General features: G+C 37.2%; 1 protein-coding gene across 2 annotated transcripts in view; it reads right to left on the bottom strand.

Moving 5' to 3' along the window:
* Positions 1-2,390: 2,390 nt before the first annotated feature.
* Positions 2,391-21,188, bottom strand: part of LOC129430776 (pleckstrin homology domain-containing family G member 1) — a 54,772-nt gene continuing 35,974 nt past the window's right edge. For both annotated transcript variants that reach the window (XM_055188311.2, XM_055188309.2), the window contains exons 5-18: positions 16,917-16,963; positions 14,185-14,335; positions 13,946-14,077; positions 13,429-13,611; positions 12,826-12,921; positions 10,108-10,194; positions 7,534-7,567; positions 7,367-7,456; positions 7,209-7,247; positions 6,829-6,851; positions 6,554-6,724; positions 5,997-6,116; positions 3,869-5,714; positions 2,391-3,651 (exon numbers count right to left, since the gene is read on the bottom strand). In XM_055188311.2, the coding sequence (XP_055044286.2) occupies positions 2,657-3,651; positions 3,869-5,714; positions 5,997-6,116; positions 6,554-6,724; positions 6,829-6,851; positions 7,209-7,247; positions 7,367-7,456; positions 7,534-7,567; positions 10,108-10,194; positions 12,826-12,921; positions 13,429-13,611; positions 13,946-14,077; positions 14,185-14,335; positions 16,917-16,963 (4,014 nt within the window). In that variant the 3' untranslated portion in view covers positions 2,391-2,656. The remainder of the gene's footprint in view (positions 3,652-3,868; positions 5,715-5,996; positions 6,117-6,553; positions 6,725-6,828; positions 6,852-7,208; positions 7,248-7,366; positions 7,457-7,533; positions 7,568-10,107; positions 10,195-12,825; positions 12,922-13,428; positions 13,612-13,945; positions 14,078-14,184; positions 14,336-16,916; positions 16,964-21,188) is intronic.

The raw sequence follows: 21,188 nt of genomic DNA, 5'->3' as shown, positions 1-21,188 counted from the left end.
TTACGTTAATGAAGCTAAGTGACATGATGTACAACGCAGATGCTAACGTTAACGTTTTCTAATGTTAGGCTAACGTTACGTTAGAGATATTAAAGATAACGTTCAAATACTTGTTGACTTAGAACAGATGTAGACATCCTTGTTTAATTTATCCACGTTTAGTTAATGTTGTGGTCTACCGCATAACTGAATCTGGATTAAGCAGACACTTATCTTGGTAGAGATGTGGCTTGGAAAAGGGTTAAAATACACACCGTCGCCCAGCCTTTCGGGATACCTAATGTCGGAGTTGCATGTACCCCATGCAGACCGTTTGACCATTTTAAACTTAAAATGACAAGAAAAACATATAAAAACGAATGAAAACTGACTAACTGCAATGCATTTCAATGGACGTGCGAAAAGATTGTCAGAGTGTATTGGGTTGCTATGTGCACTGTGGCTTATCACATTTGGGGGCGTGGCTTAACCATAGGTCAATTAAAGAGGTCTCATGATAAACTAATAAGATATGAAACAGTTATATTTTAAAAGGAGAAACTGGATGCTGAGGCTGAAGAAAGTTTTTGTTTTAATTAAAGGTTTATTTGTTGCCTAAAACACTAATCCTCAAAGAGTTATAACTGGCAGTTATAAAAAATACACAAAAAAGCAAAATCTTAACTTAAGTTCATGAAAACATTTCAATGGCAATATTCATGAAAATGTACATCTTTACAAACATATATTTTTTAAAAAGAGCAAAAGTGCACAAGAAACAATTCTAATGAAGAATAGCAGTCCCCATCAGTTGAAACGGAAAACAAAATATCCTGAAAAAAAAATACATAAACTTACTTCATTCATCCACATTTATATTCAGTTAATGGTGTTTAGGAGGTCAAGTCAAGTGAATAAATTTCTTCTTTTAATGTAACATTTTGAAATGATAATATCTTTGAACAGTGCTCATTAAAAAAGAAACAAATAAATGAAAAATGCAACATTCACAGCACTTTTAAACCTAATTTTTGAAAATCATACCAAATGAATAACCAATTCAAACATTTAATAAATATTGTTTCATTAAAGTGAAACAGACATCTCAGCATTTAAAAATTCGAGCAAGACCAGAAATGTTCAAAAGTGAATAAATAAAAACCATAAAAAGAAGAAAAACTGAATTGTGCGAATGAAAATCTTTGGGATGACAGACAGTGTGTAAGCCAACCAGTGTTTTTTTATAGGTGGAGACAGAGTAGAGCCAACCAATGCTGAATTTTTTAAACACTAAAGACAAGGAAATTATAAGACAATAAAAAACATTGAACTCAAATTTACATTAAATTACAGTACACTTTTATCACCTCACATTCTCCAACATGGTCCCTGAACACAAAGTATCCTAAAATTTAAACACTATAAATGACATATTTCTGTTTGCCTAGTGATGGTTTCTGTCATGTGCAAAACAAAACAGACAAAAATCACATACTAATATTTTTTTCTCAGGTTTACTCATATTAAGCTAATGTATGTAACTAGTTTGTTGTAATGTGTGTAACTAACATTTTATCATGAACTTACTTAATTGCTGTGTTTTGAATAAACAGGACATTCCAGCCTGATACATCTATATCTAATGTACATTATAATAAAATATATATGAATTCTATGCATTCTTGGCCTCAAACAATCATAACATGCAAATATTACAAAATACACAGATTTGTCACTGCTAATATTAGCATAGTGCCACCTACACAACCAGATTTACATATGGCATTATTCTACTCAATAAGAATGAAAAATCTGCATTATTTTCATATGAAGGTACGTGTGTACACTGAGGCTGTGTCCGAAATAGCTCTATATACCTTTAAAGGTGGTGTGTGTAAATTTCTAGTGGTGAGATTGCGAATTGCAACCAACAGCTTACCCCTCAATTTTTAAAATGCATATGGTAGCCATTACAGGACAAACATGTTGCCATCTGAGAAAACGTAGGGATGAAAGTTTGTCGGTTTAGGGGCTATTGTAGAAACATGACGGTGACTTCCATGTAAAGAAACCCACGGTGTATGTGGCGTGTGCCAAATTTACTTCCGTGTCTCCACACAAGATGGTACTTGCCGCGCTTCCACCGCTTAGTATCCGAATTCACTGCCGCGTTGTCATTCACTGGTTTTTAGTGGACTACATTAGCAAACTAATGTAGTGGATAGGGAATGAGGGTATAGGGGGCTATTTCGGACACAGGCTGAGATAAAAAAAGATAATTGAATTAATATCACCAATCATGTGTTCTTAGGCGACATCTTAAAGATTGATTGGTGACATTTACAGACATGTACTAGAATAATATAACCAGTAGTTGAGAGTATTGTAACAGTTTAAGAGTTGTGCCTATGATTTATTTTTGAACTATACATAAACTTGGAATCCTTATATGACCTGAAAGTTAGCTTAAATAAATGCAGATATGAGAAGAGGAATGCTGAATCCATCATTTACAAATTGTGTGTTGTTGTGTATGGTGCGTAAGTCATTGAAGTACATTTCAATTTGAACGTTTTCTGTATGCTTTCCGTTGTGTCTTTAAGGTGTAACATGTTCCATGTGGATGTTTAGATTTGCCACGTCTCAGTTTTTTCTGGCATGTTGTCCATCATCAGTTTTATGCAAAACTGCTAGAACCGAGACACTGGAACTTTTCTCTCAGTGACTGTACAATTTTTGGCTGATTTACACCCTGACTGCAGTCAGCATCATTCCACTGGTAACCCTGTAGGGTCATCTCAGAGTTAGCTGAAACCTGCTGCCCTTTCCCCAGGGTTTGCGTGCTGCTCTGAGGCTGGCTGCAGTACTTAACGGCAGTTCCAGGCAAAGTGTGCAGCTCTTCATCTTGCTTTTGTTCTTCACCCTCGTCTTCGGAACGGATTTCTGCGTAATCATCATCATCATCTCCATTGTCCTTAAAGTTGGCCAGATAATTCTCAGTGGCAAGTTGAGCATTCAGTGGTGCCTGTCTGCTCATCACCAGTATTTGCTGCGAGTCTCGCAGAGTGATATCACAGGGCATCGAGAGATCCGAGGTCATCTGGTTGGGGCATTCAGGGAGGCTGTGTTGCCGAGGCATGTGCATCCTTGATTCGTTTTCATGGACCTCCCACATCCGATTGCACAGCCCCCTGCCGTTCTCTTTTCCAGTCTGCTCTACCAGTGAAGATGAGGACTGGCAGCGATTGTTGGATGAAACTTTAGCGGTACGTGGTCCTATTGAAGAGTAAATGTGATCGGAGTCATCTTGACTCTGTGTTATCACACTGGCACTCCAGCGCTGATTGGGTGGTGTGCTTGGAGTGGGTGGAAGTTTCTTCAACGAAGGGGTTGAGCATGCAGGTGTCATTTCTCTTTGCAAGGTTGAAGTGCAAGATGCTGTTTCCACAGGCCAGGACACAAAATCAGCAAGTTCCCCATTGCTGTATGTGCAGTTCAACCAATCAGATTCTTCCATCGAGCTCTCTAATAAGGAAGGAGAGGAGGTGGTGTTGGGGAAAAGTGGATGAGGGCCTGCGATACTGGCAGATGACTTCAGTACTGGAGGAGTTGAAGGGGAACCCTTAAATCCAACTTGTTCATACAAATGTGAGTATTCTGCTATTCTTGCACCTGCACAAAACAAAGAAAAAGGCCATAAAATCAATTGATTTGTTGGGTCAGTTATGCTGCAAGCACTGTCATGAAGTGGTATATGGAATAGAAGAAAGTTTGAAAAAAATTACACACTTTAAATTTATTGTTTGTATCAATGAAAAACACTTTTGTAAACAAGAAAATAATGACATTAACCATGCCTATAACAGTATAAGAGAGCAATATCTCTTACCTATAGCAGTACCACCCTGTTTCTTCTCCTCCAGTATGGCTGCCAGGTCTTTCTGTTTGCTTATCTTTAGCCTAGCACAACTGGGTTCATGGTCCATGCTCTTCATTTTAAGTAACTGGTTGGCCTTTTTGATCTTCTGACTGTACTGCCTAGCCATGAGGAATACTCTGTTCTTGCCCTTCTCCCCTTGCTCAAGAACCATATCACAAATGTCCCCAGGAAACAACAGGTTAGAGGAGCCAGACCCTAAACTATTAAACATGGCCTGTGGCTCTGGGTCCTTCTGTGAGGGAATGTCTTCATCATCCATACGGAAGCTTCCACTGCTTAACCTTGCTAGTTTGTTACGGATACTCTTTACAGTTCCAGGTTGAGGCTCAGGGGTGGGAGAAGCTGCAGGAGAAGAGCATGCTTTGTCTCTTTCCTCCAACTCATTTTCTGTAAGGGGGTCTGGAATGTTGAGGACGGGAATGTGGAAAATTGGAGGGGGGGTTGAAACCTGAGGTGTAGGTGATTCAGGTGGAGCCTCAACTGTAGGGGTGGTGGTTATTAAGGGGATTTTGCATGCTGAGTCAATTGATTGTTGCCTGGATCTGGCTTTTTTGCTTGGAGATTCTTGTGCTTTGCACTGAGAATCATTAACTCTTTGTTCTAACCTGTTTGCTTTACTTGGGGAGCTATGTGTTTTCCTTGGCGAGTCCTTTGCTTTGTGTGGAGAATCGTGTGCTTGTTGTGGAGAGTCAAGTGTTGTGCATGTGGGATTTGTTCCATTAACAGGAAAGGCTGCGGGAAGTCTGTCCGGTTTCTTTTCATTGTTCCGGATGTAGTTTTCCAAATCATTCCAGATCTCATCCACTTGCTCCAACATGTGATCAGCTTTGGAAGATTTTTCTACATCAGAAAGTGCAGCAGGGGGACTTTGGGGCTGATCAACTATTGTGTTGTTCCTGGTATGTAGGCTTTCTTCAGAAACAAACCCTTTTAAAATCTGGCTAGCCATGAGATCTATCTCAGATGTCTGCAGGCTTTTTGGTTCCTCCTGATCCATATCAGCTGAAAGTACAGGGCGTTCCTTGAAGACAATGGTGTCATAGACATTCTCCTCGTCCTCAACAATTTGTAACTCACACTTTTCGAACACCTCTCCCTCTTGACCAGAGGACCTATTGCTCTCACATGAACTCTCGGTTTCCGTTGGAGTAATTATAACTTGTGGGGTTATCCTAGGTTTAACCTCTGCTACTTTAGGAAGGGCAACTTGGTCCTTGCGAATTAGCCCCATGGCTTGAAGCTCCTCGTAACTAATGTTGTCATAAACATTCTCAATATCATCGATCGTCAACTGCTCAGCTGAAGATGACCCTGAGATTTCATTGCTTGAAGACTCAGTCTGGTGGTTGATTTTATCCTCTTGTAAGGTGCGTTTGGTAGGGCTTTGTCGGTCACTCTGTTTTTCTCCAACACTGCTGGCCCTGCGAAGTACCCTGCGCACAGCTGAGGGAAGGTCTAGCTGTGATGTCTGAGTCTGTTCTATGTGCCAGCTACAAGGTCTTCCTGGATGGTCAGCAGTTTCGTGATCACTCTCTGCATCGTGACCGCTTACGTCATTCTCTGTTGGCAAAAACATTTGGTAGATGTCCTCATCATCATCGATTTGGACAGTCTTTTGACGAGTGGGAAACATAGCCCTTCTAATTCGATGGTCTGCCCATATGTTGCGAACAGAATGTTCTCTGTTTGTTCCCAGCATGTGGGAAATGTGTTCATCTGCCGCTGTTTCAGGAGGACCAGTCACCCGTAGGATAGGGGTGTTGACGGCCTCATTTTGCAAGGACTGTTTGACTGTCTGAAAAAATAATAATAGGCACTTTTACCATATATAGTTTTCATCATATTATCCTCATACAAAAGGAAGTTTGTGTCTGTTAAAATCATGCTGTTCAAATCCTATCATTGCCAACTAAAAAATAAAAAGCAGTTTTCCAAGAGCATTTATATGCAAATGTACTGAGTATAAAAGGTACAAACAGAAGCCTCTATGCTAAATGGTCTGATTTTCCAACAAACAACGTTGTTTTGAAGCAAATGATTTTCAGGATGAATTGTAAATCGGACTAGGCCTTCTTACCTGGAGATCTGCATGAGTAAGTTTGTTGTTTCGCCACTGGTCAATGCTGTCTACTGATACTTGTTGGTTCAGCCTTTTTCGGTTGCTCTTCCCTGGCACTCTCAGCTTACCCCCAGAGCCCTGGTTATACAAAAGGCAGCTCTTATGACATTCTTGATAAACTGTATATGGTACAAACATGATAAAGCATTTGCATAAAAATGTGATCTTTTATTTCTTTGGTTAAAAATACATAAAAAAGTACATAAACAGTTAGTGTTCACAACTTTCTGCTTACTTTACATGATTCATAATGTAAAGCTTATAATGATTTATAAGCTGATCTATTGGAAATGCAATTGTTTTTTAACCAATGTACGTAAGAATGTAAGTACATAAAGTAACAGTTTTATTTTTCAAACAAACATGGCGATAGTGAGGCAAAAGTTACGGATTGCACATTGCAGCCTTAAGTACACAATTGCGATAGAAAATAACTACTCATCCTTATTTCAGTGGATCACAACAAATCTGAAATCTTTAAAACATCAGTTAAATAATAATCAAACCGCACTAACCAGACCAGTATCGTCCTCATCATCAGCATCTTGTGGATGCTGCTCTTCATCTACATCACTGTGGTCACCAGGGTCCAGAGACTCTTGAGATTCGCTGACAAGGCTACGTGATCGGCCAATAGAACCCAAATGAGCCACAGGTGACAGCAGAGTGATTCCTAAACTAGAACGCTGTGTGAAGAACACATACAAGTCATCAACATGTACTCTTTAGTATGCAGGTTTTAGGTAAATTCAGATTATTACAGTCAATGCTGAAATGTGATGTTTCTTACCTTGTGTATATCTGGACTGGATACTATAGCAAAATAAATAAAAAAATAATTTTAATTATTAATTATTATTACATTTTTTTATTTAACATGGACATCACAGTTACATTGAAAAAACCTTATGCACTTGATTAAGTGTTTAAGCATGCATGCTAATTTTCAACACCTGTCCACAGGAGATTTTTCAAGAAAAAAACAAAACAATAATGATGCTAATAATAATAATAATAAATAACTTTTGGCCCTTTGGTTTTTCCATAGAAAACAGATTAGCCAAAAGAGGTCTTATACTTTGGAACAAGACAGTCCGACTAATAGTGGCTCGTGTGTTTACATTACAAGCATAATATTTCTCAATCACTTTTAAAACAAATTCTACTTACTAATGTGTTTAGAGTTTTTCAGTAATTTAGATAAGGGCTCTGTGGAGAAGAAGAGATACGAAGAAAAAAACATTTAACAAACATCAGAGAAACAATAAAAATCTATAAAAGCAAATCAGTGAAATTATTATGTTTTTAGTTTGCATAGTGGATCTTACCTGTTTTTCTCCGTGTTCTCCGGGGGGACGGACCCTCTTTAGTGTTCATTCTCTTGTCACCTGCAGAGTTGTAATGAAAACCTGAGTGATCTAAAAAAAAGTGAAAATAAGTGTCTGAAGTTCAGTTTCAGTATCACACTATACTTATGCTTTAGCGTAAGACTCACTTGCTGTATCAATCTCCAGAATTGCCTGTTTAGCCTGTGAAAAGATAAAGAACATTATATTTCATATTTCAACTGAAAATCGAAATAGACTTTAATATAATTCACAAAAATTAATAAATATATTTAAAATTCATAAAACTTAATATAAATTACACTCTTTATTATATTGACCCAGCGGTGGGTCAAAAAGAGACAAACCCATCCTGTTGGGTTGAAATTTATCCTGTGCTAGGTTGTTTCAACCCAAAATGCTTGGTTGTTTGAACCCATTGTTGAGTTAAATATAAACATTTTCTGGGTTGATTTAACCCAACGGCTAGGTTTAGTAAACTTTTGAGTAGTGGTTTCCCGGACAGGACTTAAGTCTAGTTCAAGACTAAAATCCTTGTTTAAGTTGTCCTAACGGAAATCAACTTGCACTGACATATCTTAAATTATACAACAGTTCTTTCTGGTTCTCGAATCTGATTGGCTAAGACCTATGCGATATTGTGCTGATATCGGCACTGTAACCGCTTCACCTTTCGTATCATTCCGCCACCTAGTGAATGGAGGTCCTAAGCAGGCTCATCTCTGAATGGAAAAACACAGACGCGCTGTTTGAATCACTCTCCAAGTGTGTGTCTCATTAGTTTACTAGCTCATAAATCAGTCTGTGAATCCCCAATCAGAAGTATTATTCCGTCAAAGATCAGCGCTCTTGGATGTTACGTTACAGTTAATGGGAGAAATGTCTTGTCACATCGTGTGGACGATTAACACTTGGAAAGAGGAATATAAACACTCGTTTTTTTTCTGGAGCTATATTTCTTATCAGAACGCGAAAACACTGTGGAACTGCAGGTAAGCACCGCAGCTTTTAAATGTGGACATTGATCATTTACTGTATCGTGACGTGACTATTAAAACATGTTATGAAGATATCGCCACTGGTATATTTATAAGCAGCATGCAAAAACATCTCTCTGACACTTATAAAAAACCGTTTTGTATAGTACTGACAAGAACAAAGTTTAATAATAATAATCGAGTGCTCGTATCACGTTAAGAATAAATGAGAAAGCAATAGTAACGTTATACAAGTAGTTTTATTAACTTTTACCTCGCGCCAAAACAATAACAACACAAAAGACACTAAATATGAATTAAAAAACAAGTAATAGTTTGATCATGACACCAAATACTGCTGATTTGATCTCATTTTGACGATCATACACAAACAAGGCCAACATGAGAGCCAGGGTATCTCTTTCAGAGGTGTAGCCCAGAGAGGGCGGTGGTCAGCGGGGCGAGTGAACACTGATGTCCGCTCATGCTTTGGTTCTCATTCGTACCGAATCTCACTAAGCAAACGTTCAAACAGGCGCTATCTTTACTAATCGACTGCAGATTTAAATATAATACATATTCATTCTCGACTGAACTAATCTTAAAACTACACTTTGTGACCAAGAAACGGTAATATAAAGTAACGGCTTTTCTGTCCATTGAGTTAATATGAGATTAAAAGCAGCCGAAAGTTTTACCTGTCATTCTGGCCGCCCTCAAATCCGTGGCGGAAGAAGTAGTTCTCAAACAAAGAGGCTTTTAAAATAACTCCGTTGTTGTTTTCTAGTTTTCGTTTTTCAAACGTGTGCCGTCGAACTGTTGTATAAAAGCAATATCGCTCTCGGAGTCGTGCGACACAGCTCTACATCATCACGGCTGTGATTAGGCCGGAGGCAATCACAGCCGTGATGATATAGAGCTATATCACACTCCTACTCGAGCGATATTGCTTAAATATATGACAGTGCCACTGTTTTGTCTCAAGATGCACACCAGTAATGGTTTCATGTATATGTACAAGCACAATAAAAGCACTTATTGTTTTTGTAAGGTATGTTTGTAAAAACTAAATGTCCTTATATAACTAGGGTTTACTCCTGGATTCATCTAAATCATGTCCGGAAAACCGAGTAGCCTAAACCATTTTTAAGGCCATTAAATATTGTTGTATTGTTACGGTAATTTTTGACAGTTGAGGACAAACAAAACATTGTGGGACTATTATAATAAAACTAAACTTTAACTGCATTAAAGTAATGAGAATTATACAAAGTAAAGCATTTGTGTGTGAGGGGATGTATAGTACTATAACAAGTTTCTTATATATATATATATATATATATATATATATATATATATATATATATATAATTTTTTTTTTTTTTTTGTGAAATATGACTCTGATATTATCATGAAAATCACCACAATTAACAATCAAATGTTGCCTCAATTGATGCAGTAATAGTAAAAAAAGCCTCTAGGTGGCGCCGTCCCATCACCTCTGTAAACAGACAAACTTCTGTTTCATCTTCAATGTTTATCAAACTGTGAGATGAACTACTTGAATCATAAAACAGTTCAGTAAGAACAGCCAGATTTGGTCTGAGACAACTGATAGTGAGCTGTGAGTTTATTCTTCAGTGTGTGTGTGTGTGTGTGTGTGTGTGTGTGTGTGTGTGTGTGTGTGTGTGTGTGTGTGTGTGTGTGTGTGTGTGTGTGTGTGTGTGTGTGTGTTGTGTTTCTAACCTTGGCTGGTATTTTGGCAGGATGATTTTCGAGAATCAGACGTTTTAGATGCAGGACCCACATTTTCTTGTCTTGCTGGGACTTTGCCTAAAAGTTAATTAGAGATAAATCAGCTCAGTCAAATCATTTACATCAACCCTCAATGTGACCGACTGATTCATCAAGCAATCAAACAACTTAAAGGAACAGTATGTAAGAAATGTATATCAATTAATCATAAAATGGTCCTTATATGTCACTAGACATTAAGAAATAATTTTCATTTCAAATACTTATATCACTGACAACAGTGGTCTGGCCAGGATATTGTCATTTAAAAAGTGGAGTTGCAGCCCTCAACTGATGTTTATGTTGTCATGTTGTGTATTGACCACCAGTTGTGTGATTGCAGTACCAGTTTTGACCACAATCCTACATACTGTTCCTTTAAACAATCAAAACACACAAGTTCTACTGTATGGATGTCAGTAACATCAGAGACTAACAAACAGATGTGATGATCTGGAACCGACCCTTAGCAGTGACGCACTTATACACACTTCATTTCATAGACAGACTGCTATTCAAGATAAATCTCAGATTAAAAGCAAATAACTGAGAAAAACAACACATAAAATTATGTCAAAACATGAGATTTAGAAGTAGTTTATGTTCAACCTTAGGACAACATATGACTTGACATACAATATCTGACCATGAACTACAAAACAAGTCAAAGGGTAATAATGTTTTTTTATTCATATACATTATGTGACTAAATAAGTTTTTCATTGATGTATTGTTTGTTAGGATAGCACAATATTTTTTGCCAAAATACAACTGAAAATCTAGAATCTGAGGGTGCAAAATCAAAATATAGACGCTTTCAGCAGTAACAACATAAATAAGCGGCTGTCGTGGTCCGCACGTAACTTCCGGTAAACTCCGCTAAGAATAAATAACAACAAAGTTCTTTAAAAGTAGTTTATTTATATAACAAGCAAAAAAACAACACATAGATTAGCTAGGAAACCAAAACATTTGTTATTTTCGACGAGGCATTTGTTCAAGAGATCAGTTTAGAAACTAGTCAGACCATTAAAAAAACGAAACCGGAAGTAAAGTTCGGATCCAGACGTGTATCGCGCCAGCGCACGTGCGTCTATAGAAAAAAATCACCTTTAAAGTTTAGCAATACATATTACTGATGATAAATATCCTTTTGATATATTGATGGTAGGAAATTTAGAAAAATATTTTCACGAAACATGATCTTAAATGATGATATTAAAATCCTAATGATTTTTGGCAAAAAAAGATAATTTTGATCCATACAGTGTACGGTTGGCTATTGCTACAAATGAAGAGTTTGGTTCCAAAACGCGATAAACGCCATTTTTGAAAAAAATGAGTTACTGCCAAAATCAGTATTATATCAGGTCAGTATTTAAAAGTAAATTCTTAATTTTACGCAAAATCCAATATCCGCAGTGTTATTCTGTCATCTTTTCTCCCTTTTTTCCCAAAACGCGATATATGCCACTCCTCCTTTTCTACAGAACGCAATAAATCCTCTCCACAAATTACAGCGCACCATTCATGCAATGTAAACAAACAATGGCGTAAACAGAGTCCTGGTTTTCCTCATCTACTTTGTACTTCGTGATCAACAAACAAAACAAAATTATACTTTAATTGCATTGATAAACCTGTGATGGTTTTCTGTGACAGGAAAGAAACGTAAGCCTTCAACATCTAATAATTTCCGCGAGAGGCACTCGGGTGCTTGTTCTCCCGACAGCATCAAGCTTCTCATGCTAACACATTGACCCCAGAGGATCTTATGAAAACTTTACATTATTTTACTCAAAGTCAACGAAAATCGAGCAGGACCAAAACATTTTACAGCTGATCGCTGTGAAAAATGTACAGAGACGACGTCAAGTGTAATCGCAGCAATGACAGTGTTCTTAATATAACAAAGTAAGTGTTTTGATTAATGCCATTAATGTTTATTTTTTAATCATTGTATACCACTAGTCAACTAAATGAATATAAAATGGTAAAGATGAATGCACATTTATACATTGATTTAATAGATTTATAGCATTTAATAAAACTGTCATGGATTTATTGCATTTTGTGGAAAAAAGAATTTGTTTTTATAATAAATCTTTGAAAATCAAGTTATGGATTTGAATTTTTTATGTTTTTATAACCTAAAGATGCTATGTGAAAGTTTGTAACAGAAAATAGTGGTTTTCATCTTGTCACTTTCTTGGTATAGAAAACACGTTTTTACCGAAATTTGTCAAAATGGATTTATTGCGTTTTGGAACCAAACTCTTTAAATATACACGTGCTACATATGACTGGTTTTGTGGTCCAGGGTCACATATGTTAGCTAGAGAGTAAGCCTTCTAAACAGATCAGATCTGAAGAGGAGTTGATTTATGGGCGTTCTGTAACTTTTAAACTCTGTGGCACACAATGCATCATAATTATGAATGTTCGGCTGAAGTCCAACACACAGGTCAGATGTAACATCACTGGCTTTAGGCAAGACTCACACACACACACATACATCTACGCATGCATGCTGAAGCCTGTACGTAAAGGGTGTGTGATATTTCTGGAGTAAAGTTCAAGGTGATCGGCCACCTGTCAAAAGCCTGGCCTCAGGCTGGACATTCCTGATCTTGGGTTACATGCTGTTTGTTTGTGAATATTTGTGGTTACCTGCACAGTGTGTTGAAGTTTTGGGTTCTTGTAGTGGAAAACACTGAAGCTTAGAGGTTCCTTAGGAATGACCTCAACCAACATTAGATTACAGCACTGCAGAAAAATGTAAAAGAGAGAAAGAGAGATAAAAGGAAACCGTCAGATAAATTCTAAGCGTATCATAAAACTATGATAACTATTTTCTACACTACAGGAGAAAGCCAACAACAAGCTTGGTTTCTGATTTGACTCCTACACCTGCAGGTCTGTTTTTTTAATTGTAAATTTGTGTAATTAAACTTCATTTGTCAGCCACGAATGCATTGTAAAAATCCAAGCTCATCTTTATTCAGTAAAGACCAGCCACCATATAATGTAGAGGAGTTCATATGAACTTTTAAAAGCAGACTCAAATTCCAAAATACACAAAAAATATCCAACCAAATATAGCCAGAGGCTCTAGTTTAAAAGTTCCCTACTGGCTGAGAGGGCAAAGGTCAAGCACATGGCAAAGCTGCTACCATCAAAAGAACAGTTACCATATAAAACCTTTATGGTTTAAGCTCGACCACCTGTATGATGTGGATTTTTAAACTGGTGAACATCTGGTTGTTCTCTTACCAGGATGTGGGCCTTATAGGTGTAGGTCTCCTCTCTTTTCTTAGTGATCAACAGCAGTTTGTCAAACAGGAAGAGCGTTCTCTCATTCTTTGCTCTCTGGATACGGAAAGTTCCCTCAAGAACCAGCTCACCGTAACCAATCAGATCTGGCCCGTTCCAGTTAGTCAACAAACTCTGAATCTCCTGAAAGAATGAAGCAGAAGAAGGAAAGTTTTACTTTAATCACTTTAATCAGTTAAATTAGTTCAGGTAGCTCATTTTTGAAGATGATTCTCAACCCAACATTTTTATCGTTACTATCACACCCACAACATGTTTGTTTCCTGCTCGAAGATCCAGTTGCTAGCTGGTTATGGGTCTACTTGGTTGGTCATTTTCTGGCTTTTTGACCTAAGTAATTTTACCTTTATAACATTATTATAACATTATTGGTGCTTTTACTCTAAACTGAGTGGTTGGTTTATTTTTTTTCTGTAAATAGTGTTTATATGTGTAAATGTGTATAGGTTACACTGACCTGCAGTCTTACTGCATGCTCATGTTTTCTCTTCATGTCATTGATGTGCCAGGCCACCCTCTGCATGGTGTCAATCGCCTCCTGGATCACATCATACATTTCCGAATCCTTCTCAAGATGAGTTGCGATCTCCTGTAAGGTACCAGTTGATGTGTTACAGACTAAAAAAACAGTCCGACAAATGTGTGTGTGTGTGTGTGTGTGTGTGTGTGTGTGTGTGTGTGTGTGTGTGTACGTACATGCAGAAGTAGATGGTACTTTAGGATTCTCTGGACAGGTTTAAGCAGGTAGGAGCCGAGAGGAAGGGAGTGTTTGAGACTCTCTTGACGTTCTCGAAGAAACTTTGCCACCGTTTTGTTACGCATGCACTCTGTTAAGACAGCAACAGACCTGTAGATGCACATGAAAACATGTTATCAAAAAATCTTTCGTTTTTATTTCCACTTTGTTATAAAATACTCCTGCAGAAATACTTCATATATACACACACACACTCAGTCTCACAAAAACATAACATTTACGCATACTATACACTCTTATCTAACATACTAACCCTTTTTTTTGTGTTATATGTTGTACATTTTACAAATGTAAATTTGGGTATCATGTTGTGACTAAAAAATAAAACACTAGCTGGGTTTCCATCACCCAGATTTTATGTGCATTTTGAAGTATTGCATAACAAATGAGTGATGGAAAATCAAATTTTAAATAAAAATTCCTTAATTCGCAAAAAAAGTTTTTAGGCTCGCTTGAGGTGGTTTTTCATTTTATGCAAAAAAGAGTACATTCGAATTATGGGAGATGGAAATGTATTTGCCAAATAAATTCTGACATAGAAAACATTAAACCCACTTGACTGATCATCTAACCGAATTCCAGCTTATGTAAGATTTGAGCATTGTCAGACTCACCGTTTGCCTAAAATTTGCAAGATTGTACTCATTTGATTAGGCAGCTATTTGAGTTTTCATCCTTGGTTGCTTTGTAGTATCGAAGTAGTTGCCTTACTTTTAATCTTTTTTTTAAAATACATCTTAGGTTGTTAAGATCATGAAAAACAATTCAGTAAAGTGAATTTAAACTTTTGAATGGTAATGTACTAGGATTTATTTGCTCAAACAGCAACCAATTATTATGCTTTATTATACCACGGGACTGTTGAATGCTTTATTCTGTTTGGTTAAGACATGTTCCATGCGTATGTATTATTTTTCGATAAACGCACACATGACCTGTCAAATGTCTTAAAATAACCACCAGAGCAATGTTTGTGATAAACGTGTTATAAGCGTAATAATTATGTAAGGAATATGTGACGACGGGCCATTGAATTATAAGACAATAATGCACACCCAAGGTGGTAATGTGGCACAATGTGAAGCGGAGTGCAGTTACGCGACAGGAGTTACCACAAACATTGCTCTGTTGCCTATTTTTAAGACATTTGACAAGTTAGATGTGCAGTTTACAGAAAAATAATCAACACGCATGGAACATCTCTCAGCAAATCAGAATAAAGCATTCAACAGACCCGTGGTATAATTGAAAATAATGCACACTCTGCTTTGTACCGAATTATCACCTCGGATGTGCGAATAATTCAACAGCCTGTCGTCAATTGTTCCTTACTTATACACTGACCAAAAAGTTTATGAATGCACCTGTATTATATAAGTATCAAACCACTTGACATCGGCACACAAATAAAGTTAAACCCGTCTTAAAACTAATTTCATTTTTCCAAAGACTTTTTAAGCAACTGATTTAAGTCAGTTCACACAGATGAGCTAGCAGCCACAAATGTAGTTCATCACATTAATGTTGACAACTAAAATGAAAAGCTTTTTAACAATTAAAAACTTCCCTTTGTGAAATGCTTTGCCTTTAAGTGTGTCTGAGATCATGCGCAGTTTCTCAACGTATGGTCAAGCCCTTTGGTTAAAACACAGCTTTTACAGTATATTAAATCTACTGCCCCGCCTCACGGAGCACTGAGACAGACACTCACATTCCAGCATCCTGCACACAGACCTCACATTGTCCCAATGGGAAATATGACCCGGGTATCACCGCGATACAGACATCGCCTTCAGGACTATTACTGTATATATATGTGTGTGTGTGTGTGTGTGTGTGTGCATAGTGTGTGAGCGTGCCATATGACCTTGGTTAGGGTCAACAGCTGTGTGAGGGTGTGGGGAGAGGGTCTCAGTGGCCCAGAAAAAAATCCTTTCATTCATACAAACACACACGCCATACAGCCTTACTGACAATAGTGCTAAACCACATTACTTTTATTATCTCACATCAAAGTTAGACTCATGACAGCACGTGCACGGACAAACGCTCGAGCATGTGTGTTTAATAAAAAGATGCTGTAGGTCATATTTCAACTTATTAAAGTCATAATGTCTTTAAAAAGCAAACATTTTAGATACGGATGCCACTCAAGAAATACAACAGGCATACTGCTTAATGTTTGACTGATTATGACTGGAAAAGTTACATAAATGTCACCTGTACACAGTATTTTACAGGGTAAGACAGATTTGACTAGATCACTGATATGATTGAACATTTTCATTAAAAGTACTGGCCATTGCTTTAGTGTCCTTTATGAAGTGAAATAGAAATGATTGCATCTTTAAATGAAGAAAGTGAAGGAACATATTGGATTGGGTGATAGAAATAGAGAGAGAAAGAGAGAAAGGTCGAGGGACAGACACACTGGCTGGGGCTTTCCCTTCGGGAGGAAATATATAGGAATAGACTCTGAGACTCCAGTGGAGTTACACACATGCACACACACACAATGTATAATATGAGCACACAAGTCTCACATTCCACATGCACACATATACACACAAAAGCATCTGCGCAGGGCATTGCTGTTAAAGGCTTTATAATCCTCTAGATTGAGAGACGGATAGTGATACACATATAAAGATCCACGGGAATTCTTACTTACCTCGGATAATTTGTGCAGTACTGTGTGTATATATGGAAGTCTTCACTCTGAAAAATACAATTTGGAAATTAGCATTAGTTAATGAAAACAAGGAAGGAGTGAATTTTGCTCAAATTTGCAGACAGTACTGTCACCAGAAGATAATCAAGGTGTTGCAGTGATCCCTGCGGCACTCTATAAAGGTACAAAAGAGGTCACTGGGCCGGTACCCTTTTTAAAAAGTACACTTTTGCCCTTAAAGAATCCATATTAGTACCTCAAACGTACATGTTTATTCTAAATATCTTTACCTAAATGGTTCATATTAGGTCCTTTCTATCTGTGGGTTCACACCAGATGCGAGTTCAACAATTTGCGCGAGTAGATTACATACAAAGTCCTCGCATGGGGCGATGCGAATGACACGATATGGGCAGCGCGTTTGCCGTGAAAACACGCTATTCGCCTCAAACGCGTCTTCGCCCAAGTTAAAAATATTCAACTTGAGCGAAAAATACGCATGACACGAAGTTAAATCCCGCGAGTAATCGGTGTGTACGTAGCATAAAAGGCACAGTCCCAGTGACTGATTTTGTTCCCTTTTCTGACAGCGCTCTCCGAAACATTAGTTACTAATGTTAGAGGCCGTGGTCTCTTTAGGGTTCACTGTTAGGGTGCCAACATTACATTTACCTGAGTAAAAGTTGCTGCCACCAGGGTGTTGCTATCTCCTCATCTACTGTATTTGATATTTTGATCTGCAACCAGTGTTGGGGGTAACGCGTTACAAGTAACGTGCAGTACGTAATAATATTACTTTTCTGAAGTAACAAGTAAAGTAACGCATTTTTTACAAATGTACACATTAATATTTAAGTTACTTTATTAAAAAGTAATGCAAGTTACTTTTTTCAGTTTAATTAATTCGATAAAAAAAATATTATGTACTGAACTAAACTAAACATAGTCACGTAAAATTTGAATGCAACTTTATAAAAAACACATGCAAGGCCTGAAAGAAATCAAGCCTCAGCCAAGTAAGAAAAAGTAATGCAAAAGTAACTTAAAAGTAGCGTAGGCATTACTTTCCATGAATAGTAACTAAGTAACGCAATTAGAGTGTAGTTACTTTTTTGGGGAGTAACCTAATATTTTAATGCATTACTTTTAAAAGTAACTTTCCCCAACACTGTCTGCAACTATTGCTTAGGTCTCTTTCAATTTACATTTTAATTCAGTTTAAATAATATACAGTGCTTTTCCCAACACATATGGCACATTTAGAGGATGATCCTTGAACAGGTGAAAATTGTAAATCTAATTGTACAGAAAATTATACATGATTATTAAAGTACACACGTGATTTATCATCTATGTCCACAAATGGTATAGGAAGTTCAATAATTAGGATTAATGAAGTATTCATAAAAAACAGATAGCAGGCTTACTCTGAAAAAAGGTCATATCAGGATGGTACATTACGGAAAAGTAGACAGGGCTGCGGACACACACATTAACACACACACATAAACACACATGCGGTGATTGTAATAATAGAGTTCTGATGTTGTGTTTACAGTAATGGTAGATGTGAGACGGCTCTGATTAAATCTCTGCTTTGCTCCTTCATCTACAGTCTCTTCAGCTCTTATTCCGCCTATATGAACATCAAAGCGGCTGGAAAAGTACAGAGTGCATGAGTATCAAAGAGTCATTTATCCTCTTCCTCTCTGTTGACCGCCCCCGCTGGCTTTCACATATGCCCTCGTTCTCCTAACACACACATACAGTACACAAACGTACAAAGATTGGTTTATTAAGAAATGTGTCCCAAACACACATGCACAGGTGAGGTTCTCCAAACTATAGATGTAGATGTGAACAAACCAAGAATTGCTAAGAAAAAGTGTTAACTCTTATTGAAAACATGCTGGGTTCAGATATGTATGGGGATGACAAACTTTACTGCCATTAGCAGAGCCGGATTAAATAAATGGACTACACTAGGCAGGCTGCATTTTTTTGGGCCCCCCATCAGGGTTATTTATGAATTGAAATCTGAAACTTACCAAAGTTACTAATAAAAGTTAATTCACATTTTACATAGCCTAGTCTTTGGTTACAAATTGGTTGTTTGTATGCCAAATTAAGTCATGTGTTGTATATTAACCAGTCTATCAGACAATTTTTTGCTAAATGTATTATTTATACGTCATTACACGGCTCTATTAAATGCTATTAAATTATCCTCACCTTATCCATTGGGAGTGTCATTGTTAAGGCAGTAGTACAAGTAAATAACCAATAGGTGTCAGTAATCCGCGGGAGAGCTTCGCTGCATATTTCTTTTCAAGATTGAGAATCGCAACGAAATCCTCGTCGAGGAACACGTCCACTGAGGTAAAGTTCCTCAAAACACTGGTTATTTATGTTTCAGTTATATGAATTATATGATAACAGTTTTTATACAGTTTTATCTCGAAGTAATGGTAGTGCTAAAGTCTAATGTATCGTTTCTGAGGCTGCTAGATTTTTCTTTACGCTATTCACGTTTGTGAAGTGAATTTAAAGCACATATTGCTTGCATTTGACTTAGCTAGCCACTATCCATTGGTTTTGTTATCATGTTTGGTATCTAACGTGATTTTCGTGGGGCTTAAAGAAAAAAAATCTTGACTCCGCTAGTTCTGCCATTGCAGTCATGAATTATTATGCAAGGAACTGTTTTTTTTTGCCTCGTTATTATACGTAAACATGCCTTATATAACGTAGGGAAATGATCGTTTGTCCTTTATTTATTTATTTTTTGCAGCAACCATGTCTGTGTCCTTAAAGGAACTCTGTCAGGTACAGATTAGAACGATGAACTTGAAAATCAACCATTCTGATGACTGGCGTCCCCATCCGAGTCACCACCTCAGACAACAACAGTCATAAACTCACAAACACAAATACACTCAGTAATGGGCTTAATAAAGAAAGACTTAACTATGATTTTATCTGTGTTAACCTATGATATCAGTTATTGATGTATTTTAAATATTTACGTATCATAGGCTTATCATACATGCATTGAAGTTTTAAAATGTATCTAATATAATACTGTTATTAAATTGAATGTTTTGGATACCACCATTAAATTATTTTGTGCATGTAAAACACAAGAAGCAATGTTTTTATTGAATTCAATTTTGAATTAAATTGAATGTTTTGCATAACACCATTAAATTATTTTGTGAATGTTAAACACAAGTAAATGTTTTATTTATTGGAGATAAAATGGCTGTTTAATTAATATAATACTTCTGTTTGTTAGGCACTAACAAGTGAAAATAGTTAGGTTTAAGTACATTTATTAAAACTCGAGAGCTGTAATGCTTCTGTGCAGAAGGAAGCCCGTGAGCCACGAAGGTAAGTTTGCGAGCAGATTCATTTCCACTTATTAGACAGCAGTCCGCTCATCGTGTTTTGTATTGCATCACTTATATCGTAAACCTTTAAAATCGAGTTTAGTAAGATGTATACTACAGTCAGCTTTGGTTAACTATTGAAGCATCGTCTTTAAGGCTCAATGTGACCGCAGTATTTGTTGAACACTGCTGGCAGCGGCGACGTCTGTGTCCGTACCATTTTTATCAATGAGAGCATAAGCTCGTATCTCTCTGCTCCCGAGTCATAAAGCTCGTCTTTAATGAAACAATGTTTAATAACTTAAAAAATACGGTGTTTTTTAAATTTCCTAAAAAAATAATGGTTTTGGAGATACGGGGATTCCGCCCGACAGCAGCAAAATGGTAGATGGGACATTTGTAAAAAAAAAATTCCCCCTCTGTCTGGGCCCCATCCCGCCAATCGGGCCCTAGGCACGTGCCTAGTTTGCCTTTGCGTTAATCCGGCTCTGGCCATTAGTAGTGCCACCAAATTAACATTAAACCAACATGGTGTGTGTACATGGCCAAAAGTGAGTTCAACTATAGATGATGTTGAGTATATTTCCAAACCTCACTGCTACTTAGCTCTAGATCAAAACAATGTGTTGTATAAACAATTCTGAAAGCATGTATTGTACAATCATCATCTAAAACTGAAAAAGTGTTTGTAGGGTTGTGTTATTGTGTTATATATTAGACATCCCATCACTGCCCACAAATGATATTCTGGAAATGTATTATTTAAGAACGTGCAAGTTCGAGTAGTCAGGTTCACTTATTTTTTTACAAGGTCTCAGTCTGAAGAAAGTGACAGAGAGCGTATCCTGATTGGTCTGTCTTTCTGATAAATAGACTAGTTTCG

Source organism: Misgurnus anguillicaudatus, chromosome 13 (genome assembly GCF_027580225.2).
Source record: "Misgurnus anguillicaudatus chromosome 13, ASM2758022v2, whole genome shotgun sequence".
Classification (NCBI taxonomy): domain Eukaryota; kingdom Metazoa; phylum Chordata; class Actinopteri; order Cypriniformes; family Cobitidae; genus Misgurnus; species Misgurnus anguillicaudatus.
Note: the sequence above shows the minus strand (reverse complement) of the source record. Positions and strands in the feature narration are given on the sequence as shown.